Raw genomic sequence first — 25,820 nt, 5'->3', positions numbered from 1 at the left:
AAAATAAATAAAAGAATGTTCTACTGCTAAGTAAAAGAGCTTCACTTTAGGGCAACCTGGTTGTTTGGATGAGAAGACTCTTCATTTGGGCCACGGGTCATCATCATGAGGGACACTGTGTATTCTCTCTGCCTTCTCCAACATGCTGCTCCACCAGCCTTTGACGCCTCTTGCTGGATGATTGTTTTTCCACCTTCCACACAGCCCAACACTCTCCTATGCTGTCTCCAGGGTCTGCAACCCAGAGCTGTCACCAGAGTTTCCTTTCTTACTCTCAACAAGCCAGCACTATAAAGTAGCTGGTTCAGAAACCATCTAGTTGGGAGGACTCCTAGAGATTGAATGATTATGTTGAGAGAAGTTCCTTTGCAAACAGTCATTAATCAGTAAAATTATTATTCTTTATATGTTCCTTCATTTATTCCTTTTTCATTACAATTTAGTGATTTGGCTGAGATAGAAAAACCCCTAGGAAATCAGCTAATTCCGACGGGTAGTTTAAGCTTTCCTCTTACTCTAAGAAGGAAATGTGCTTTTGAGGTTCTCTGAATGACTTTTTTTTCTCTCCCCACCCACCTCAACCTTGTGAGCTGTGTCACTTTCACTCAGCCCTACAACATGCACTCATTATCTTCATTTACTTGGGTCTTATTGAAATGTATGTTATTCAGTTACAGTGGCTTATTAAAATAGAACAAGACGGCCATGGTTGAATGCACCTATAGTCCCAATGCTTTGGGAGGCTGAGATGGGAGGATTGCTTGAACCCAGGTGTTCAAGAACAGCCTGGACAACAAAGTGAGAAGCGTACTCAAAAAAATAATAAAACAAAACAAAAAATTATCAATCACCAGAGGCTTAGAAGATGCCCCAGTTTCCCTAAGCACCCTGGCTTAGCAAAAAGAAACATGCATGCTGTGGTGATGTGATTTGAGAGACTGTAGGAGAGTTCTCTCTAGCATCCTTACTGACTGGCTACTCTTCAAAACTCCAACATTAGCAGCTCCTTTGACATAATCATTAAGGGCATCCTTAGATTCAGCTAAAATGCCTACTCTGCCCCTTAGTCAAGCGACCTTAACTGAACCATTTATCATCTCTGAGCCTCAGTTTCTTTTTTCTGGGGAAAAGAAATAATAAAATCAAACTCAAGAGTTATTGAGATGTTAATATGAGGTACAGTATATAAAATATTAAGAACAATTCAGGATATGATAGGTAACATTTAAGTGACAATACTATCTAGGAGTTGTAACATATTCAACCGCTATCCACTGCGTGCTATACAAGGCCAAGTCAGTTTTCTGATTAATTTCACCAGAGCAAAAACTTGAGGGAATTTTACAAGGCAAGAATATCCAAAGTTTCTCTGAGGCACACAGAGCACCACTGATATAAAGAGAGGCGTGGTGGTCTAAAACAAAAATTTGAAACGTGTGGAAAGTCAGCTGTCAAGAAATAAGTTGCATGTATGTTGAACTTGATTAACTATTTCACAAGTGTGTTAGCTTTTGTTATTTTTCCTTTCTGCAGTAAATAGTAGAGTTTGATAGATAAATAATAAATGCATTTTCACAAAGATGTGCCTGGTGTCATGTGTGAATACTTATCGTATGCCCATAATCCTTGTACAGACAAAGCTAGCTCACTGTTATTTCCATACAAGTAGCTTCATAACCTGGATTTGACCTTCCTCCTTTCCTTTATCTTCTGTACATTTCTCATATGATGACTGTGCAACAACCACACCAATATATTTGTGGTTTAAGAGGCTGGTGATTTTTATATTATTTTAAATTTCCCCACTGCACACAGATGTTCCCCCTACCACCACCCGCTACTTGTAGTACATCAGTTTGTTTATTTATTTAACTAGCTGCTTCTGCTCCTTCAAAACGTAACTGCTGCTTCTCTTCACAATCTAAATTTCCCAGCTCATTTCTACCCCAGGTTCAGGCACATCTGTGCTTATTTCTCTCGCCAGATTTTTTAAACCCATGTATTTCTATTAGGTTGGTGCAAAACTCACGGCAGTTTTTGCCACTACTTTTTTTTTTTTTTTTTTGAGATGGAGTCTCAGTCTGTCACTAGGCTGGAGTGCAGTGGCGCTATCTCGGCTCACTGCAACCTCCACCTCCTGGGTTCAAGTGATTCTCCTGCCTCAGCCTCCTGAGTAGCTGAAACTACAGGCACGCACCACCATGCCCAGCTAATTTTTGTATTTTTAGTAGAGATGGGGTTTCACCGTGTTGGCCAGGTTGGTCTCGAGCTCCTGACCTCGTGATCCACTCACCTCGGCCTCCCAAAGTGCTGGGATTACAGGTGTGAGCCACCGTGCCCGGCCTTGCCACTACTTTTAAATGGCAAAAACCACCATTACTTTTGTACCCACCTAATAACTAAATAGCATTTTCTTTCCAGTGTTCTGAGGGTTCCTCAAGGGCAGGGACCGTAATGCCCCTGACTTTCTCTGCACAGCAGACTATCTGTCTGGCACAGAGTAGGCACTAAGTAAGTAAGTGATAAATCAGTAAATATCTGATAACGTAATACATATAAATGCTTCTATAATAAAGTATTTATAAAAACCCTTTATCACAAGCTATGACTTGCACTAAGACAATGAATGAAGCTCAGAAGTGTTGAATCAGAATCTCAGTCTCTACTCCCTCTTGAGAATGACAGAAGAAATTTTCTGATCTGTTCTCACCTAGACTTTGCCCCAAGGTGGTCAACGTGCTACTATGGGACATCCAGGAGTGAGTCAGGCATCCTTAAGAGGGGAAGTTCAGTCGTTTTCTCTTGACCTTTGATAGGCTGATTGTTGAACAGGACCTTATCTAATAATCAATTCTGGTGCCCTGAGTGAGGTCTCTTGCCACAGAAAATGGCACTGGATGGAAAATAGTCCCTGGCTCTAAAGGAAATGGAAAGGGTCATGAAATATGTAATAACTTCTGGAGTGATCAAGGTGAGAGAAGACATTATGAAGAATCCCTCTGAGCTCACTCTAGATGATGAAGTGAAATTATCAGATGAGGGGTTCAGAGGATAGTGAAACATTGAGCAAGTCAAAGGAGGGAGAGGCTGGGAGTGGAATGGAAGAGATCAATGGAAAGTTTTAGGAAAGGAGACACAGAGCTCTTCAGCCCAATTAAGGGATATAAGGCCACGCTTTTCCCTGCCCCTCAGTGTGCAGTAATTTAAGCCTGGGTCAGTTGTTCCCAAGTAAGAGGAGACACTAAGGTAGTGTTCAGTAGGCAAATGTCCTATAAAGAAAGGGGTAAAGGAAAAGAAACAGTGAGCAAAGATCAAGAAGGCAGCTAAGAAAGGATTCAGAGTCTGCTGGGAGCATTGGCTCACGCCTGTAATCCCAGCACTTTGGGAGGTCCAGGCAAGAGAATCATGAGGTCAGGAGCTCAAGACCAGCCTGACCAATATGGAGCAACCCTGTCTGTACTAAACCTTAGCTAGGCGTGGTGGTGTGCCCTGTAATACCAGCTACTAAGGAGCCTGAGGCAGGAGAATCGCTTGAACCCGGGAAGTAGAGGTTGCAGTGAGCAGAGATTGCATCACTGCACCCCAGCCTGGGCAACAGAGCAAGACTCTGTCTAAGAAAGAAAGAAAGAGAGAGAGAGAGAGAGAGAGAGAGAGAGAAAGGAAGGAAGGAAAGAAGGAAGGAAGGAAGGAAGGAAAGAAGGAAGGAAGAGAGGGAAGGAGGGAGAGAGGGAAGGAGGAGGGAGGGGAGGGGAGGGGTCAGAGTCAAGAGTAACTAGAGGGAAGCACTTCTACTTATTCTAGCTCCTATATCTGTTTCTTTGACTATACACATAGTGTCTAATATGCACTGTGAGAGTAAACTTATAAATCAAAGGAATGAGTGAATCCAAGCGATTGGGAGCAGACGTTTGAATATGTTTTACGGCAGCACTATCCGTAACCATCTAACCATCTAACCGAACCATCTAACACTTCAACACACCTCCCAAGCTCATAGGTGCCATCTTGTGATAATTCTCTTCTTTAAAGATTGTCTAAATTAATCTGTTCAACTAATTACCACTGAATATCTTCTGTAGGTCTTGAGAGGTATAATGTTTAAAGAGACATGGCCTCCACCCAGGATACAAATCATAGTTGGTTTGTAGGCATCCGCAATAATGAGATAGAATTTGCTGCAGGATAAAGTGGGGGCTCACAGAATGCAGAAGCCCATTCTACCTTTGGTTAACCATATCTGATTTTACCCACATGAAGAGGCAAAATTCATTACCCTATAACTTCGGCCAGCTTGAGTTTAGGAGAAGGCACTCGGGTAACCTGCCCTGGTGCCCAAGCAGCCCTAGGGTGTTCTGAAGTGATAATACACATCTACTAGGACCCAATGAAGACAGACGCCTGGTCCTTTCCTTGCTGAACTGAGATTTTGACTTAACTTTATATTTTATGTGAAATAGTCCTTGCTGTTAACAGTTTGAGGAGTGAGTAAAAACACTAAAGGGAAATTTGGGGATTGAGACTAGCTTAACATAAGAATTTTTAATTAAAATTAAGTAGCATTTGATGAAGTAAGCAAAATTGCTAAGCCAAAACCAAAGAATGCTTTAAATTCAGTCAAAACAAAAGTATATTTGGAAATGATCTGTACATATTTTCATAATCAATACAGTAAAAAACTAGCAGTTCACCTGGAGGATAAAAGAAGAGTAAATGTAATGGGCATTGAAGCTTCAAACTAAATTGATTTTACAGAAGTAAGTTGGTGTAGGAGACTAAGAAACTCTGGCGGCAGAAATGGCTGATTTCTGATTCTGTATCTATCACTTGACAGACATGTTTGACACTGGGAAAATTATTTAACATCTCTGCAATAGATACTACTCAACATTAAGAAGCAAAAGTAAGATAATTATATGAAATTTAATAGATGCTTAATAAATATACATTTCCTTTGCTATGTGTTTATTGGTAGCAAAAGGGAAGGCTGGTGACTGAAACATCAATGGGAGCATGAAGAAAGCCTATATAACCCCACATCCCTATCTCTCTCACTCTCTCCCCCCAAAACATATAGTCTACATATCATAAATACCCTGACTCAATCGCAAAGCTCAATATTGCATGCCATTCCTTGTTTGAAATGGGAAGTTCTGAATATAAGAAGCTGATGGGGGCCAAGTGTGGTGGCTCATGCCTGTAATCCCAGCACTTTGGGAAGCCGAGGCAGGTGGATCACGAGGTCAAGATATCAAGACCATCCTGGCCAACATGGTGAAACTCTTGTCTCAACTAAAAATACAGAAAAAAAAAAAAAAAGAGAGCTAGGAGTGGTGGCACGTGCTTTTGCTCCCAGCTACTCAGGAGGCTGAGGCAGGAAAATTGCTTGAACCTGGCAGGCGGAGGTTGCAGTGAGCCAAGATCGCGACACTGCACTCCAGCCTGGTGACAGAGTGAGACTCTGTCTCAAAAAAAAAAAAAAAAAAAAGAAGAAGAAGAAGCTGATGGTATGACCACATGCTTATATGTACCAAACATAAGTTATCATACTGAAAACACTAGAATTTACCATTTTTAAGGTTAAAAAACAAAAGTCACCATCGGGGGAGCTCCAGTTTGTATTGAATTTCTCATCCATGTGCTTCTGTCTTGGGGAATTTTATGCATCAATTAATGTGCTTTCTCTATAATTGCAGAAAGATGGAGATTCTCATTACCATTCATCCTTGTCAGCGTCGCAATTGCAAAAGTGCTGAATGTCCAGGCAGCTCTCGTCTAGGCCACACTCACACTGCTGGACCCCAGGAGGGGAACCTCCCCAGTAAGGGTGCCTTTCATTGGACCGCCCAATCCACCAGGTAAATGGTGTTCCATCTGGAAGACAAGATATTCCACCAGTCAGGGTAGGGCAAGCCTGAAGTAACACAGGGGATGGCACAGAAACTGAGCTGAAAATATCTTGGAGAATAGATGTATATAGATAATCTCCTTCCCTTCCTGTCTTCTTCCCTCCCTCACATCCCCCCTTCCCTTTGCTTGCTTTCTTCATTTCTTTGTTTCGTTATCTCATTTTTTTGTTCTTTCTTTTTCCGTCTCTGTCTCTCTTTCTCACTCTTTCTATATATTTAACTTTGTATTTCTACATCTATATGTGCCCATATATGTACACATATAAACGACATTTTCATCAAAATGTTTGTATAGTCAAATATTGATGAATGGCAATGCTGAGAGGCAGTGTCGTAAACTTGAATTCTTACCAGATCAGGCACGATTGAGTAAGTTAGGTCAGAATTTAGACCAAAATATTTTAATATATGAATTTTAAAAAATAATAACTTTCTTTTAAAACTACCAAAGAGAAAATGAGAGCACTAGGGCCAAGATTAGCCTGACCTCTGTCCTCAGTTCTGGGTAGACAATGAGGAAGTTAAAGACTCAGGTGAAGAAGAGGTTGGCTGTGTAAGAGGGCTGGTTCTGACGGCCTCCCATTGATTTCTCTCAGGATAATAGTAGCCCTGCAGTTGCCATATCCTCTGATTTTGTTTTTTAAAAAGACGTCATTAGTTCTAAGCTCAAAGATTTGGGGAAAAAAAAAATAAAAGCACTGTTAAAGCTGATAATATGTGGACCAAACAAACCCTTGTGAAGATTATATTTAACCCACATAAAGGTGGTATGCAACCTGTGATTTCCAGTCTTTATAGCTAACTGGAAACCATTTTTGAGTCTTGTCCTTCTCAATTTTTTTCTTTACAAAATGTAGTTTAGTGAAATCTGTTGGATTTTTTATGATTGAGAATATTTCAGTAGCTTAGAGTTATCATTCTTAAAGTGATACTGCATCCAAAACAAGACAGGCAGATGAAAGTGTTATACATCATTAGGCTGAAGGATGTGAGGCCTGGGCTCCCTTTGGTAATTGTCTTATTTGTGATTGATATACAACAGGTGCTTAACATGTGCTTATTTAAAAAATGAAAGAAATATTTATTAAGGGCCACTTTATATCATTTGCAATTTTACAGTGAATAATAGCAATTGTCTGAGGATGTTACAAGGTTGAAATTTTGCCTAATCAAGATTCTAGTTTACATGCATATTCTTATGTACAAACATAAAAATCACAATTAATCTCTACATACAAAGAGCAACAACTTTCTCTTACTTGCCTCCAGGCTATCATCCCCATGAAAGCCACTGAGGTAAGTAGGAAGAGACCAGGCAACCTAAAGCTTTCATTAATCTGAAGGTCATGAGAAAAACATACAGAAGGTACTTTGAAAAGCAGCAGCATTTTAGGGGTGCTGATTCATGAAGCAGAGGGCCTGGAGGACTACAGTCATCCCAACATAGCACTCCACACTCTGCCTAAAGTAAGTTCAATTCCTATGTCATCTTTAAAGCTAGAGTTTCAATTGGAGATGTCTGTTAACCAGTGTGTTCTTTTAAAGAATAGTTATAAACAATATGAATTCATTTTCTTTAGTTTCAAATAACTGTAAATCACTGTAAAATACTACATATGAATTGCTTTCTTCCTAAATCCCTGCTCGGGTGAGCCAAGCATACCTGGCCTAGAGGACTGGCAGGCTTATTTGGAGCATGGAGCACATTCAGGACTGGAGTAAGCTTAGGTGGGTCATCACAGCGTGAGTCCAGCCAGCATGAGGGTGAAGCATTTTGTATTTGAATACATTTGTCAGTGTTGTCCTTGGGCCCAAGAATGGAAAGAAATCTCTCAAACTCTCCCTCCTTTCAACAGCCCAGGCCTCTACTCTCAGACTCTAGAATCCAGACTACACAGTCAAATCCAATGAGCAAGAGATACTTTGTTTATGAACTACCCGAAAGGCTATAAGCACATTAATTGCATTGTTACTAATGGTATAAGCTCTGAACAGCCAGTTTGTGTGCAACTTCTGGTGGATGTGTTGCTTCTAGTAGATTTACCAATTCTTATTTGGTGTTTTTACTCCCTAGAAGTTCCATTAGCAGCCCAACTCTTAATTCCGTTTTGAATCCATCAACATCTTGCACCACTTTGGCCTCTTAGTGCCTCCCTCCTAATGTCTGGCTTAAAGGTTGAGAAGTTTAAAAGTTGAAACATGTTTTAACCAAATGACTCTCAACAAGCAAGAAGAAAAAGAGAGAGAACAAAAAATTATGTATCTATATATGAAAACCGGAGGATTATTGCTAAATTTTCCCTTTAGATGTCCCATCTTTGTGTCTTGGTCTCTGTGCAGTACTGGAGAGATTATAGCAAATGAAGATACTGAGGATCAAACAGGGGTTTGACTCGCCTCAAGTCTTGATGCTAACCATGTAGTCAGGAAGAAAAAACACAACCTAGGCTGTAAATTTTGGCCATTGCAGAAATTGAACTTTTTCTTTCCTGACAGGAGGTTCTTTCAAAAGTGAAGGAACAAAGCATGATTACAAATATTTTATTTACAAACTATGAATTAATTCAACAAATATTTACTAAGGATTCATACTATTTCAGACAAGTTTCTAGGCACTTGGAATAAATCACATAAGAAAACATACCAAAATAAAGAAACAAACAAAACATGCCCTCCTGGTTGTTACATGGTAATTAATAGGAAATGACAATAAAAATACTTATATAATTTAGTATTTAGAAAGGTATAAGAGGTATGTTGTATTAGTCCATTTTCATGCTGCTGATAAAAACACACCTAAGACTGGGTAATTTATAAAGAAAAAGAGGATTAATGGACTCACAATTCCATCTGACTGGAGAAGCCTCACCGTCACGGTGGAAGGCAAAAGACATGTCTTACATGGATAAGAGAGAACTGAGTGCCAAGTGAAAGGGTAAACCCCTTATAAAATCATCAGATCTTGTAAGATTTATTCACTACCACGAGAACAGAATGGGGCAAATTGCACCCATGATTCAATTATCTCCCACCTGGTCCCTCCCACAACACATGGGAATCATGGGAGCTACAATTCAGGATGAGATTTGGGTGGGGACACAGCCAAACCCTATCATATATGGAAAATATAAAACAGGCTAAGGACAGCAAGTGTGCTGTGAAGAAGGGGTGTTGCAATTTTAAACCATACCAATCAGGAAAAACTTTGTTGAAAATACATCCTGAACAAAACTCATAGGCCACGGATAAGTCACCTGTGGCCATCTGGAAAAGCTCATTGCAGACAAAGTAAATGAACAACATAAAGAACAAATCAGGGCATTTTTTTAGAATCTATGGCTAGGTTTTTAAACTGCACTTTGCAAAATGTTGCAAATGTTCCAATAGGAAGGTTTAACAGGAAAAAAAATGGGTAGCATAAAACAGATAAAATAGAACTTAATTGATCAGGTTCTTGAATAGAAGCTAAGAATTCACTCTGCCTGTTCCAAGCCAAAATGTATTATTATGAAGATGCTGTACTACCACAGAATCATAAATATAAAACCCTGCCCAGCTGGCTGCCCCCGAATGCTGAACGTCTAGAGACGGATTCAGTCGACATGCTGTCTGCACCACCATGACCTCCCTGCAAGTATCTTGAGCTGCAACCCCTGTCTCCCCAAAGATGAGTTTCTGCAGACCCTGTGTCTGCAAAAAAGAAGGTTCACATACAGCCTGCTTCCTGGGGCTATCTTCCCATCACAGCATCTCACAGGAGGGGCTGATGGGTAAAGCACAAGTGGCATACTTGGGTCCCAGCTAGAAAGGAGATTCGGGATTTAAATTCTGACTTCTTTGCTGTGGAGGCGGGACTCACAACACATTTTCCCCTAATACAGAAGAGTTATTCAAAAGCTAAGCAGAAACTTAGTATCTCTTAATGGATCAATATTTTAAATCTCTGAAATCTCTATTTCTTCCACCAAATGGGGTTATTAAACCAAATATAAACCTGTTTTGATGTTTCTGATAAACAAAGAACTCTATGAAATCTGGTGAGCAGGGCTTAAGGAGGTTCCACAATTTTGCTGTGAAAACCAGGAAGACACTTCACTTTGACAAAAAGCAAATGGGGAAAAACTCTGTCTATCCCCCAGCTGCCTGCATGTGACATAGATATCTCTCCGCGGTAGAGGTCTGCGTTATGCACTGTGCTTCCGGGGCCTGGGGCTCTGGGGATTGTGAGGCCAGCTCCTTGGCTAGGAAACCAGAGTTTTCATACACAGCCTCAGCAGCCATGCAACGCAAGGACTTCCACAAAACAGCCAAGATTAAGAAAACAAGAGGACTGGGACCTGATGGGAGACTCCTCCAGGAATTCCCAGTAGCAGCCACAAAGCTCTTAGGGAGTTGTCAAGGTCCTCTGTAAGCAGGGTATAAAAAAAATACGACTGAGGAATTGCATAAGTTTACATTACTTCTATGCAAATATTATTGTCATATGACCTCATGCATATAAACAAGGTATGGGAAAACTCAAATTACATATTTATATGTGTGTGTGTGTGTGTTTGTCTGTGTGGGTATAATATGTTTAATATATATGTATATCTAAAAATCCTCCTAAGAAAGTATTTGTTTTAGAGTGTACACAGTAAGTGATCACAGAAGGTGATCTTACACACTGCCACACAATAATAATACTATAGCACAAGGCAATGTCAGCATTGAGTGCTGGAACCTTCTCAGGATCTCCCTACCCAAAGTTTCAAGGGGATAACCATGAGTGTGTTTTGCTTTGTTGCAGACAACATGCAAACTGAGAGGCACAGTTTAAGCCCTGTAGCTGCCTTCTTTTCAAATGTTCAGTGTCTTTCTGAGTTTTTACTCAAAGTGTTTTAATGGACCTAAATTCTTCCCCAATTTTAAAGTAGAGTGACAAACAAATTAAAAGAAAAAAAGTTTGCAAAACTACTATTTAACCCATTTGGCAGAGCAGACTGCATAAGGGTATGTTGTCTTAGGTCTGCCTATAAAACTCCTGGCCAGTGAACTTCCCCCAGTCATTTCAACACAGTGAGCCTCTTCCCCTCTTAATCAGTGTAGATGTAAAGTCCAAATATCTTCACTGTTTCTCCACTGCAGAAATTTCTAGGTGTGTTTTACCTCCAATTTAGATTGCCAGCTGCAGGTTTCTATTTTTCTAATTATCCTAAACAGGATAATGCATCATAAACTTGGAAAAGAATTATCTCAATTGAGCCACAAAAAGAAATAAAAAATAAAGTGTGAGAATAAGGACTGCATGTTGTATGTCACTGAGCTTTGGCAGCTGGTTATATAGCATTTTTGCAATAATAACTGATAAAATACAAATTAGGTATAAATCACGTGAAAATAAATTCTGTAGGGGTTATAAAGAAGTACATAGAAAGATCAATGATGGCTCTAATTTCAAGGTGTTTGCAATATGGTTGGAAACCGCTAGTGTCTTTCCCATCTGCCCTTCTTCCTTCCCACATGTGATTTATATAAACCCAATCTGGGTTCACCTGGAGTCTGTCCCAACCCAGCCCCAATGATCGACAGTGTAACCTGACTTCCATGTCTTTGTCCCCGTCAAACACGGTGCTTGGCTGTCACTGCAATGCAGATAGCAGTTTTCCATGATAGTAATGGTCCTGCCTCATCTTTTTAAGTCTCGATGCCACTTACCCATGCATTCAGTTAAAAACTCTTCATAGAACTTTGAAGAAACTATTCTCACAACTGGTCACTTAACTGTAACCTAATGAAACCAGATCTTGTACAGTTTTCTCACAGCCTCTGCCCATAGAATGATGCAAAGTTGAAAGTTTTGTGTGTATGTGCATGTGTATACACACATATATAATTATATGTAAATTAAATATTATATTCATATTGTATAAAATTACTAATTTATATATAAATTAAATATATAATTCATAAAATTATATAATTAAATGTAATGATGTGAATTGCATATATTATATTCAATGGTTTAACTGTATTCTGTGAAAGGTCATGGTGTAATATGTGAGTGATATAAACTTTAATGAACTTTTGCTACTCTAAAAGAGCTCATAACACTTACAGGAAGGAGGCCCCGCACACAGCTAAGAGTAATGAAAGTCAGAGTGAGATCAGTGCCAAAGAGAGCAGTTAATAAAATTCTAGAAAAGCCCAGAGTAAGAAACTATGACTTCTCACCGGGGGTCGTGGGAACAGTTTTATGCAAATGATGGCATTTGAGCAGAGGCTCAGAGACTTGGTGTTGAGGGGGACTTTGACAAAGTGTGCCGTGGAGAAAGAATTTGTGCAGGTAAAGATCAGAAAGAAAAGGAGATCTGATTTTCACTGCGGTCGTCTTTAGGAAATGACTGTTTGGGATAATGAGATTTCTGTACATACTAAACATGCTTTATTTCATTGCTTGTAGTTAAGCACTGGGGGCTTAAAAAATAAATCTAGAGAAAGAGGCCACCAAAGTTATAAGGCCAGGAGATTACCAGTGATTGCAGCACATGTCTCACTATATGAACAAAACACACACCATCAAAATGCTGATTTAGAAAAGAAGACTGCCAACAAAAGAAAGTGTTTTATATGCTCTTTCTAAATAGAATATCGTTTCTGAGAAAACATTTAGTCAGAAAGAAAAACAACTTCATCCATCTTTGAAAATAATGGCAGGCACTCATCAAAGTCAATCTTCGTCTTCCTGCTTGCTGGTCAGGATCGTTAATTCAGAACATATGTCTAATAGTGTGATTAAGGGCTAGTCTGTGACATTAGGAATTAACATTTTTATAATGTTGTTCAATGTTCTCTTCTCCCTGCCTGTTGAATTGAAGTGAGCCAAAAAGAGAGAGGGGGAAACAGAAAAGATTAATGGTACTGCCTCTCAAAACAAATGATAAAAGTCATTTTGATGGGATCATTTCAAGCTGGACTAGACAAAGCTCTCTAGAATGTACTATGGGGATCCTTCATGGTTAGACAAACAGATGGACAACGTGATTAACTTAAATGATTCTTTGGGCATTGTGTGAGTTTTTGTAGGAGAATATAAAAATACTTTTGTTTATTGTACAATTTTTTGCTAAGTGCCTCATTGAAGGATCCCAGTAAGGTTAAATGACAGAGTAACACGATGAATGAGCAAAATGTGGGCTGCAGGCTCCAGATATCTGAGACCCTGCATAGCTCCTGTCCTGAACATCCACCTTCACAAAGACTCCCAGACCTTGATACTTTCTTTTTTCTTTCTTTCTTTCTTTTTTTTTTTTTTTTGATGGAATCTCACTCTGTCTCCCAGGCTAGAGTACAGTGGCACAATCTCGGCTCACTGCAACTTCTGCCTGCCAGGTTCAAGCGATTCTCCTGCCACAGCCTCTCGAGTAGCTGGGACTACAGGCGTGTGCCGCCACACCCGGCTAATTTTTTATTTTTAGTAGAGACGGGGTTTCACCATGTTGGCCAGCCTGGTTTTGAACTCCTGACCTCAGTTGATCTGCCTGCCTCAACCTCCCAAAGTGCTGAGATTACAGGTGTGAGCCACCTTGCCCGGCAGACCTTGATACTTTCCAATGTGCTGGAAACATCATGAAATAACACGAGACTTACAGATAAAAATGAACATTTTGAGACACTGTTATAAATCTGTAGGAACTGATAACAATAAAGGAACAACTCAGCATTGGAGTAAGATCTTCAGTTTACTACACAATTTCCCTGATACGACAAAAGCATTAGTTTTCAAATGCAGAGTGAAAAGAAAGAGGGAGGACTCTCAACTCTTCATCAAGCTGTGATGTAATAAAGAAACCTCTATTGTGTTAAGCCTCAGAGATTTAGTGTGGGGCATGTTCATGACCTCAGCATAGTTTAACTTATACCGATTCACACAGTAAAAAAAATAATGAATGAAAAGCAGAGTTGGAAAAGTAAAATATCTGATATGTACACACAATCTAGAAGCTAAGAATTGCAATAAATCTGGCTACTAAATCCATTGTGTATATTTAGACTCATGATACTAATAAAAACATCCAGAATTAATTGAGCATTTAAAATATTCCAGGCAGATTCATGCTTTTTTTTAATGTTCTAGCTTATTTAGTCTCCACAACAACACTATGAGGTAAATACCTTTATTTCCCCTTTGCAGATGAGAAAACAAAGGCATAGATAGAGGTAAAATTACCTGCTAGTAACTCAGCTAGTCGACGACAGACCCTAGCCACAGCCACAATGATCTCTTTTGTGGGTAATTACAATAGACTCAAAAGTAAAATGCTTGCCTCCATTTTTGTTCCATCCTCCAAAAGTTATTTTTGTAGCATCCAAAAGGGACTTTTAAAGTATGGATCACATGATTTACCTCTGATTGAAATTTCCCAAAAGTTCCCTATTGCAACAAGAAACAAATCCCACCTTCTCGCCATGGCCCATGAAACCCTGTGCATGTGGTCCTGCAGATTTCTCAGCCTTACGTCTTATTCCACAATCCAGCCTGTGCCCTGCCCTCCAGCTGTACTGGCCTCCTTGCCAGCCCTCGCACGTGCTCTTTGATGCTTGCTGCTCTCTGCCTGAACCCGTCCTCCCATGGGTCTTCATAGAGGCTGATGTCTTATCACTGGGCCCTGAAATTAACCAGTTAATTATTTCCAGTTAACCCTATCCAAAGCACTCCAACATCACTCTATCCTTCCCATTTTTTTTTTTTTTTTTTTTTGAGATGGAGTCTCGCTCTGTCGCCCAGGCTGGAGTGCATTGTTGTGATCTCAGCTCACTGCAACCTCCGCCTCCCAGGTTCAAGCAATTCTCCTGCCTCAGCCTCCTGAGTAGTTGGGATTACAAGAGCATACAATCATGTCCGGCTAATTTTTGTATTTTTAGAAGAGATAGGGTTTCTCTATGTTGGTCAGTCTGGTCTCAAACTCCTGACCTCATGATCTACCAGCCTCGGCCTCCCAAAGTGCTGGGATTACAGGTGTGAGCCACTGCTCCCAGCCTATTGTTTTTAAGAGTACTGACTACAACCTGAAATCATTATTTTTGTTTATTTTTCTTTGTTTGTATAATGTATTCCCCATTGGAATTAGGAAAAGGGCATTTTATGGCTTGTTCATGACTGTATATCCAACATAGAGAACGGTGCCTTGCTTGCACTAAGAACTAACTACATATTTGCTGAATGAACAAATGACCAAATGCCAAAAAAAAAGAAACAACCCAGAAAGATTTTCTATAGATGACATTAAAAAATGTGTTTTGCAGAAATATATATGATTATGATGCCTTTAGCTTCTATATAGGTGCATTCATCTTTGCCATTTTAGGTTATCATTGAAGAAATCAAGTGCTTTTTTTCCATTTTAGTCACATCTCCAAAAAGAGACATCTATTAAGCCTTTGAATAAATGCTTACTATAAGTGTGGCATAGAATGAGACCACCATACAATAAGGTTTTCACATATCAGTTCATTCGTGGATTAAACAAACCGATATAAAACATCTGCAATGGTCAAGACTCTTGTCTGATTGAACCTGGTTAGTATAAAAGACAAAACACTTATGAATCCTGCCATCAAGTTCTTCACAATGAAAGGATAAGGGAAAGAAAATGTTAAACATTATTTTTAATTCAATTTAGAATGAAATAAATTTGACGTACAATATTAAGCAATATGTGGAAAGCAAAAGGAAGAAAAATGGCTATTTAATGGAGAGTACAGTGTCAGGGGAAAAATCTAAAGTCATTTTTTGTTTTGTTTTGTTTTGTTTCCTTTTGTTTAGACAGAGTCTTTCTCTGTTGCACAGTCTGGAGTGCAATGGCGTGATCTCTGCTCACTGCAACCTCCACCTCCCTGGTTCTAGTGATTCTCCCACCTCAGTCTCTCGAATAGCTGGGATTACAGGCACCCGCCATCATGCCCAGCTAATTTTTGTATTTTTGTAGAGACAGAGTTTCACCATGTTGGCCAGGGTGGTATCAAACTCCTGACCTCAGGTGATCTGCCCGCCTCGGCCTCCCAAAGTGCTGTGATTACAGGCGTGAGCCACCATGCCCAGCATAAAGTCATTTATTTTATGAATACACCTGCCATTTCAGTTTACAAACCAGTGAGGAAAGTTGGATATCCGTAACACTAACATTTGAAACAAGGTTCACATCACATAACTCATTCAACCCTCTCAACAAAGCTGTGAAGATGCTCATTCTCATCTTACAGATAAAAAATGGTAGCTAACAATGGATTAGCAAATTCCCCAAAATCACACAGAAAATAAAAAGGATCTTGAATTTAGATCTTATGGCTCCAAATCCCAATAATATTTTTACATATTATGTGAACCCTGGTCCTATTAGAGAAGGGAATAAAAGAGTACTATATATTTTCACAACACTTGTTCTTGAATCAATATTAAAATAGTATAAATCATATAATCATTACATTGGTAAAACTACAGATCATTATTGAGTATGTATCCTCAACCCTCTTGGGGATATTCCCAAATATATTGTCTTTCCAACTGTATTAGTCTATCTATTGATTTATCTAAAAAACAAATTAACAGAAAAGAAAAAAAAAAGTCTTGTAGAAATAATTGTTCTAATAAGTATCATTGTTTCTATGAAGTCTAATTGGCCTGAACCTCTATATTTTTTCTCAGTAGCTACCTAGGAGTGATAGGCTAATCATGTAACTGGGAATCAGTTGAAATTTTTCCTTAGAAGTCTTATATCAGCATCTCTCAAAGTATAGCCTCTGGCCACTTGAATCAGAATGATCTGGGATGTCTTAAGGACATGTTTTGTTTGTTTGTTTATTTGTTTTTTGGTTGGGCAGTCATTGACTCAACTAAAAATTAATTATTGTGGAGGAAAGGGGGTACATATATAGACAGGGGAAAGCCAGAATTCTCTGCCCAAAGTTGTCAACAACATTAAAATGGATATCACACAGCCATGCATTAATGCATTTTACCCAGGATATGGGTTTTGGAAAACTTCCCAGACACTTGGAGAGTACAGCCCAAGATTCTTCATTTACTTCACACGTATCAAGTGACACTAAAACTTTACTCAAGTTTACACACCTAAATTTTAGAATCACTAATTACAAGGTTTGAACTTTATTTAAAATTGTCAGGCCTCTATCCCCTCTCTTTTATGAGGAATTCTTGTTCGATGACACCACGGATTGCTAAACACTAATGAGCTACTTAGTTTTAGGTTTTACTCTTACCAAATCGCATGTGTTAGGTTACAGCAGATCCATCTAAAGAAAGGTAGGATGATAAGTGGAGACAAATAAAATACAGAGAAAAAATAAAGGTTAACTTGGAAATGAGAGAAGGTCACCAAATTTCTGGTTTAACTAATTCTTATTAGAATTAAAAACAGGCAGTTGCTTTGCTTTTGTCTTAGTCAAATATAAATCTAGTGTGCATGTGATGGTGCTACTTTTCTCACAAATTTGCTACAAGAGTCCCAAAAGAACATCTCCCACAGTTACTCTTTCTTCGCTAGCCCCCATTCCCATTCCCTTTTGCTTCATTTCTGCAGCAAACTCTGTTCCATCATTTGAAAATGTCAGTGAGGTTCAGTTAGATTTCTTGTGATTTTTGTTTACCCTGCTTCACACACACACACAAAATCACTAGGTCCCAATTCCTGTGTCAAACGCTCTCTCATGCTCACTTTTCATTTATTTCCATGGGAAGATGATAACATTTTTCCTCTCTTCATTCTCTCTCTCTCTCCGTGTGTTCGTTAGTGTCTCCATGTAGCGGGGTTTACCAGCCTTCCTCCCATCCCACCACCCTTCAGCGGACCAGGCCTTTGGAGATGTGGGATGTTTTTCTCTGTCCTTTGTCATAGATATTTTATCTATTGCTTATACACAAATGCCTAAAAAGTCTTGGTTCTCCAGCTCTGCATTCTTTTCTGAGCTGTTTGATGGACAGCTGCTCCATGAGTACCTCAAACGAGAAGCACATTTCTATGTGGTGTGTCCTTCTTCCTACGCAGGCTTCACACATGTTTTCCCATTTTTTGCAGCCTTAGGTTGAGAAGTTTAATACTCTATTCAACAAACACTAGTCTCTTAACCATCAAGACAGCAAAGTCTGTGCATGTCGTATTAACACTCTCCCCCATCGAAGCTTTCTTTGCAGATTTCTTTCCAAATCTGCAGTGTGGGCTCACTGTGTCCTGCCTGCACATCACTGCAATCTACTCTGCACACATGCACTCAACTAGTTTTCTTAAACTAACTATTCGATTACAATGCTTTCTGCCAGCAAAACATTCAATAGTATCTCATTTGCAAATGAATTTAAAGAAACAAAAAACTAGCAATCTGCTCTTCAAAACCTCTACTCCCTGGCCCCCAAGCTACTTTTCATATTGGTCTACTTTCCTAGACAGATGTTCTTCCTCAATCAAATTGGGTTGTTACTCTTTTTTATTAAAAAAAAATCCTGTTCGTTTAGTTTGAATTTCTGCTAACATAATTCTTTCCTGCAGGAATAGTTGACTTCCACCCTTCCACATTTTGACATATGTAAATTCTACTTCCCTTCTTTTTCAAAGCCCTTTTTAAATGCTTTTTCCCATAAGAAGTCTTCTCTAACAATTTTATTTGAAAGCATTTCCTCTTCTCAATTGTATAGCACTTTGAAAAAAAATGAAAATTATTGACTGACTGCATACTATCTTATATCGGGCTATTTCTCTTAAATTCCTTAACAAATTGCAATTTCTTTATACAATATCAAGACTAATTGTATGTATAATATTCCATTTTCCAGATACTTCTTTACAAAGTTTGAAGAATATTTATTACCTACTGTGCTGTGTGTGTGTGTGTGTGTGTGTGTTTATAATATACACGTGGAGGTATTAACATTTCCCCCAAAAGCTCCTAATCTTTTCTTAAATAAGGTGTTCAATAAATCAATAATTTTGTGTTAAATAAAGTGAACAGGGAGTAAATGTTGCATTGCTAATCAAAATGCCATTGCAATTACTCATGTAAATAGACCCACCTCCAAGTCACTGTTTCATTTATCAAGACAACAACTAATCCACTGTTGTTTATATTCTGAGTCTTTTAATCAAAGTGGAAATCCCTCATGGTGATGGCATATTTTATGGAATTTTTGTGTTTGAAAACATGTCACAAAGGGTGAGAATTCTTATGTAAGGAACTCGGTATTTTCTATAGCTTCATCAACTAATTAATACACATTTACTATAAACTAAAGTTTGAAATAAGTACTCTTTAGTTGAAAATGTTAAATTCAGTGCATTTTTCTTATGAAAAATAAATTTGGTATGCATTTTGGTCTATTTGGCCGGCTATAACAAAATTCCACAAACTGGATAGCTTATAAACAACAGAAATTGATGTCTTACAATTCTGGATGCTGGGAAGTCCAAAATGAAGGCAATTCCCATGTCTACCGGGAGCTCACTTTCTGGATCAGGGAAACTGCCTTGTTGATGTGTCCTTGCGAGGTAGAAGGGCTTAGGGTCTCCCTTGGGCCTGTTTTCTAAGGGCATTAATCCTATGCATGAGAACTTTATCCTCATGGTCTGATCCCTTACCAAAGGCTCCACCTTCTTATGCCATCACACTGGTGATTAGGTTTCAATGTATGAATTTTGGAGGAATAAAAATATTCATACCATAGGAATATGACAGAATTTTATTGATGCATTAAAATTTTCTAAGAGAACCTAGTTGCTGAAAAGAAACAAGAAGTATGGAATAAAATAAGTTGAGCAACTGAGACTCAATTATGTATTTTCTCTTCAAAATTATCTAGTCTTTATCAACATTTTATCTTGAGCTCACTCATTATAAAACAAAAAAGAATCAGATTTCCAGCAGTGCACTCAAAAAAGCTATAACACTGATCCCTGACAAGCTGCTATTTTTCATTGTAATACATTTTTTAAAATTTCTTTGTCTAAGTAAAATATACTAAGATGAAAAACTAAACTTGCTCAGAGTAAAAGAATAAATTTTCACCCAAATGATGAACAAAGAGACCTAAATGGAAGGAGGGTATGCTGTGTTTATATAATAAACTCTTGAATTGTCTTACCCAATTAAGTACTGCATTCCTTTCAACACACATGTACACACACACACACACACACTCACACTCATACACACACTTACACTCATATACACCCTCATACATGCACACTCACACATACACTCATAAACACACTCACACTCATACACCCAGAAACACACACTCATATACACATACACACACAAATACACGCACACCCATACACACATTCTTACACATAAACACCTATATGATTTTTCTTACCCAAGATTGCCCTTTGCTCTTTCTTATTTCTTTTTTCTTTCTTTCCTGGTTCTCCTTTTTCTCTCTGTCTCTGCATTTGTCTCTCTCTCCCTCTTTCCTTTCTTTCTTTCTTGCTCCCTTTCTCCTCCCCCTCCCCCCAAATTATTTTTACCTCTCTTGTTCCCTCTGCTCTCCCCATATTCCTTCCTTGATCCCCTCCTGAAAGGCAACCTTTTTAAACGCCTTAACACAATCGATTCAACAAGAATTTATCACAATCCTATCTACAGTATTTTATTGTTGATGGTTAATAAGCATTATCTGCTTACGGTAAAAGAAAAAAAAAGAAGTGAAAAAAGGTGAGAAAAGAGCCAGCAAGAACCTTTTAAATAAATACCTACATGCATCAAGTTTCCCTTCAAATTCATTATAGTAGGTGGGCAAATACATCAAAGAGAACAGGAAGGAGACAAAATGAGTTTGCTTTTCACAATGCTAATGAACAAACAAAAATTCTCTATTCATTTATGTCTGCACTTGAAACATGACTGATGGCTGCAAGTCTAATATTCATTAGAGGTCTGAGCAAGGCATAGACAGAAAGTTGATGGAGCCCAGCGATCACACCCATTAGGAAGTGCTGGAAACGGCACGAGGCAGCAACATAAGAAGAATGGGCACAGAGCAGCTCTTCTAATGAATAAAATATGAAGAACTTTGCAATTACACAGACTAGAAAGAAGTGGCCAGAGGATCATCAGCATAACGATAGTAATAAAAATAGGATTTCATGCCTGTATCTCCTATTTCACAACCCCATATCTGAAGAATATTAACCACTCTCCTGTTTATGATTATTTACAGGGTATATAACAAAAAATAAAATAAGGCTATGGATTTCTTGCCTTTGAGGATTTTCTATTCCATAATACCCCACAAAGGTCATTTAATTATTCTGAAAGATATTCTACAATCATAAAATATATGAAATTGGCAATTTTGGTTTCTGGGCAAAAATGTACCATTTAAAAATATACTTTGTGTTTTATAAAACTAGATAAAATCAAAACAAAAAACAGATGAAATCAAAATAAAGTTATTTTCTAAATAAAAATACTGAAAACATTGGCTAGTGTTTACACAAGACTTACAACATACTAGTTGCTATGTTTCCACATCATAAAAGGTAGAAAAGAAGAATTGAATTTATGAGAGGTTGACTGTAATCTACTTAAGGGCAGGGATGATTGGTAGTCATTACATGCCAGCATATTTTAGAAGTTCAGTAATTCTTCAAATAATAATTGGATGAATAAATACATATCTGTTTGCAGATATATATATATCTGTACACTTGTCCACACACACACGCGCACACCTGTATACTACACGAAACACCATTCTCATTAAAAGGTGTAGTGATACAAACACTCTTAATAATAACTGCAATACAGTTTCCCTAAAGACACATTTTTTACCTAAGATTTAAGACAGGATTTTTGTTGAAAAACTTGTAGCTATATTGGTCAAAGACAGCTATGCATTTTTTCAGATAACATGGTGCAAGTCTTCATTTTTCAAGAAGTCATTTTGTTGCTATCACGAGAAAAAGCTAAGTGATTGGAAATAACATGATATACTACATTAGCACTCAAGTCTGATGCTAGCAAACCTATTCCTTGTCTCTCATCAGGATACACCATTAACAGAGGCTGCCTTCTAGGATCTCAGTCAATACGAACAAGTCAATTAAAGGGCCTTTCAGCTGACAGAAATAGTTAATGCATTGTTGGCTGCTCTCTTAGAAGTCTAGAATCAAATTAGAAAAATAAGCACATTATAAAAAAATGAATGTGAACAGGTTTTTTGGATAGTGTAATTCAAGCAGTATCTAAGATTTAGGACTCATTTCTGGTTGTAGAGAAAATATCTCAAAATAGAGGGTGTGGTTATTTTATCTTGAGTATCTAGTTACTCCAGAACTTTGAGTAACAACTATCATATTTCATCAAAGATGATAAAATAGGTCATCATTGATAATTGGTCGTACCATTATTTTTGTATTGCTAAGAAGGAAAACTGCTGCCAGTTCAACAATCTTACCCCATTGATTCTAAGATTCATTTCAATTTCAGAGATATCAAAAATGTAAAACAAAATTAGGGTTTGACTGTATTTACACATATAATTAAACTTCTTATAATTCATTGCATCTGAAATTAATGCTCTTTTTTTACCTAGTCAGAAAAATTGCCAGAATTGTTTATTGAACATATGGCAAGGATAAAGGATGATGCCTAACAAAGAAAACAATAATAACAAATTCATTATTATTCTATTAATATTTTCTTATGAACAATAACTACTTTTTTGCAAAAATTAGACATTATTACAAGTATTTCATTGTATTACATTAATAAAAATATTTGAAGATTAGAGTTCTCAACTAAGAAATGCATATACATGGAATCATTTCAAAGGAGGTCCTGAAATTCTCTGATATTCCTCTCATTGGGAGATAAGGTTTGTGTCTCCTCTTGAATCTGAGTGGGCTGACTCTTGCAGCCAGTAGATCAGGATTGATGTGACATTACATGACTTCTCAGGTGGGATACTAAAAGGCCTGGTAAGGTCCAGTAGTTCTTGGATTATAATTCCATGAAAGGCCCTTGTTGATTATATCCTGAGAGCCTAAAATACTGTCTCTCTCTGCATACCAGCCAACAAAGTGAGAGGGCCTTTATAAGACTTTAAGCATATTTGGAAATTCACATTTGGAAATTCACGTCAGATAATAGAAAATAGTCTAGCTTATATATTTGATTATAAATTAGAATTGAGTTTAGTTTACAAATTGGATTATGAAGACTCATTCAAATCTTATTTGTGGAGTTGCCAGATTTTAGAATAGTGTCATTCAGAAAAAGGCAAAAAATCCTCAGAATTTTATTAAAGGTTTTAAGCCAATTTTTCCATGCCTCATTCCATATTTATTACAAATATTACCTCTCCCATGAAGCATTTTTGATCAAATCAGCTATGAATAACTATTACTTCAGGCTTTTTTGAAAATAATGTATATGTATTACATTAAAATAATGCATATGTATTAAAATATTTAAAGATATTTTACATTCATTGAAATAAAGAACAACATTACTTGTGTCTGTTCATTTCTTTGCTTTCAGGGGGTTTTCAATGAGAACATGATCAATAAATCTGAACAGATCAATAATGAGTATGAATATTGCATCAGTAATCAAAAACCACCCAATAAAGAAAAGCCTAGCATCATGTGGCTTCACTGGTGAATTCTAAGCAATATTTAAAGAACTAGTGTCAATCCTTCTCAAACTCTTACTTCCGTAAATTGAAGAGCAAGGAGCATTTCTTAAATCATTTTAAAAGGCCAGCATTGCCCTAATATCAAAGCCAGACAAGGGCAAAGAAAATTGCAGCCAACATCGCTGATGAACACAGATGTAAAAGAATCCTCGATAGAATACTAGTAAATGAAATTCAAAAGCACATCAAGAGAATCACACACCACGATCAAGTGAGATAAAAGGATTGTTCAACATATACAAATCAATAAATGTGATACACCACATTAGCAGAATAAGAATGAAAACCTTTTTATCATCTAAATATATGCAGAAAAAATATTTGCAAAATTCAACATTGCTTCATGATAAAGACTCTCCACAAATTAGGTAGAAGGAATGTACCTCAATACAATAAAGGTCATATATGACTAACCTACAGCTAACGTCATACTCAACCTTTAAAGTTGAAAGTTTTTCTCTAAGATTAGGAACAAGGAAAGGATGCCCATTCTGACCACTTCTATTCAACATAGTACTTAAAGTCCTGGCCAGAGCAATTATATAAAATAAAGAAAGAAATAAAAACATCCAAAATGGAAAAAATAAGTAAAATTGTCTCTGCAGATGACATAATATTATACATAGAAAACCCTAAAAATGATGCCAAAAACTGTTAGAATAGATGAGTTTGGTAAAGTTGCAGAAAATGAAATCAACATTTACAATTTAGTAGTGCTTCTATATACGAACAATGAATTGTCTGAAAAATAAATAAGACAATCTCATTACAATAGCAACAAAAATGAATGAATTTACTTAGGAATAAATGTAACCATGGAAGCGTAAGACCTGTACACTGAATACTATAAAACATTGATAAACGAAATGGTGAAAGACACAAATAAATGGAGAAATAGGCCATTTCATGGATTCAATGACTTAATATTGCTAAAATGACCATACTACCCAAAGTTCAATGCAATCATTATCATAATTTTAATGGTATTTTTCACACAAAAAAGGAAAAAAATGATTCTACAATTTATAAGGAACCACAAAAGACCCTGAATAGTCAAATCAATCCTCAACAAGAATAAAACTGGAGACATCACACTTCCTTATTTCAAATATAAAGCTACAGTAGTCATAATAATATGGTACTATCATAAAAACAGACATATAGGCCAACAGGACAGAATAAATAACCTCAAAATGAACCCAGGCACTTAGAGTCAACTACCTTTGGCAAGAGTACAAAGGACAAAACATGGTGAAAGGTCAGTCTTTTCAATAAAGATATTTGAGAAAACTGTGTATCCACATGCAGAAAAATAAAACTGGACCCTTATCTCATGCAATATGTAAAAATCAACTAAAAATTGATTAAAAATTTAAACAAAAGACCTGTACCTGTAAAAATAACAGAAGAAAACACTGGATAAAATCTTCATGATGTTAGTCTGAACAACATTTTTTTTAGCATGACCCCAAAAGCACAGACAACAAAAGTAAAAATAAACCAGAGGGACTGTATCAAACTAAAAATATGCTTAAATTAAAAAAAAAATCAACAATCGAGAGTGAAAAAATATCCTACGGAATGCAGGGGAGGAAATGTTTGCAAACTATACATCTGATAAGGGGTTAATCATCAAAATCCACAAGAAACTGAAACAACTCAATAGCAATAAATAAATAAATAATATTTTAAAAGAAATGAATAGGCTTTTTTTTGAAGAAGACATACAAATGGCTAACAAGTATATGAAAAGCTATTCAAAATCACTAATTGTATTAGTCTGTTTTCACACCGCTATAAGAAAACTACTTGAGACTGGGTAATTTATAAAGAAAGATTTAATTGACTCACAGTTCCTCATGGCTGGGGAGAACTTAGGAAACTAACAATCTTAGGGGAAAGCAAATGGGAAGCAAGGCACATCTTACATGGTGACAGAGGAGAGAAAACAAAAGGGGGGAACTGTCAAACACTTTTAAACCATTAGATATTGTGAGAACTAACTCACTATCTTGACAACAGCATAGGGGAAACTCCCTCCATGATCCAATCACCTCTTACCAGGTCCTTCTCTTGACACATGGGGATTACAACTTGAGATGCAATTTGGGTGGGGACACAGAGCCAAACCATATCACTAATCGTCAGAAAAATGCAAACCATAACTACATGAGCTATCACCTCAGACCTGTTTGAATGGCTGTAATTAAAAGGGAAAATATAAC

At 37.5% G+C, this 25,820-nt stretch overlaps 1 protein-coding gene across 1 annotated transcript in view; it reads right to left on the bottom strand.

Annotated features, from left to right (window-relative positions):
* Positions 1–25,820, bottom strand: part of CNTNAP5 (contactin associated protein family member 5) — an 876,147-nt gene that overhangs the window by 168,591 nt on the left and 681,736 nt on the right. Inside the window, exon 14 of the mRNA XM_016949649.3 lies at positions 5,715–5,871. Coding sequence (XP_016805138.3) covers positions 5,715–5,871 — 157 coding nt within the window. The remainder of the gene's footprint in view (positions 1–5,714; positions 5,872–25,820) is intronic.

The sequence above is a fragment of the Pan troglodytes genome, chromosome 13 (assembly GCF_028858775.2).
Source record: "Pan troglodytes isolate AG18354 chromosome 13, NHGRI_mPanTro3-v2.0_pri, whole genome shotgun sequence".
Taxonomy (NCBI): Eukaryota; Metazoa; Chordata; class Mammalia; order Primates; family Hominidae; genus Pan; species Pan troglodytes.
The sequence above is the reverse complement of the archived record's forward strand: the minus strand, read 5'-3'. Positions and strand labels throughout refer to the sequence as shown.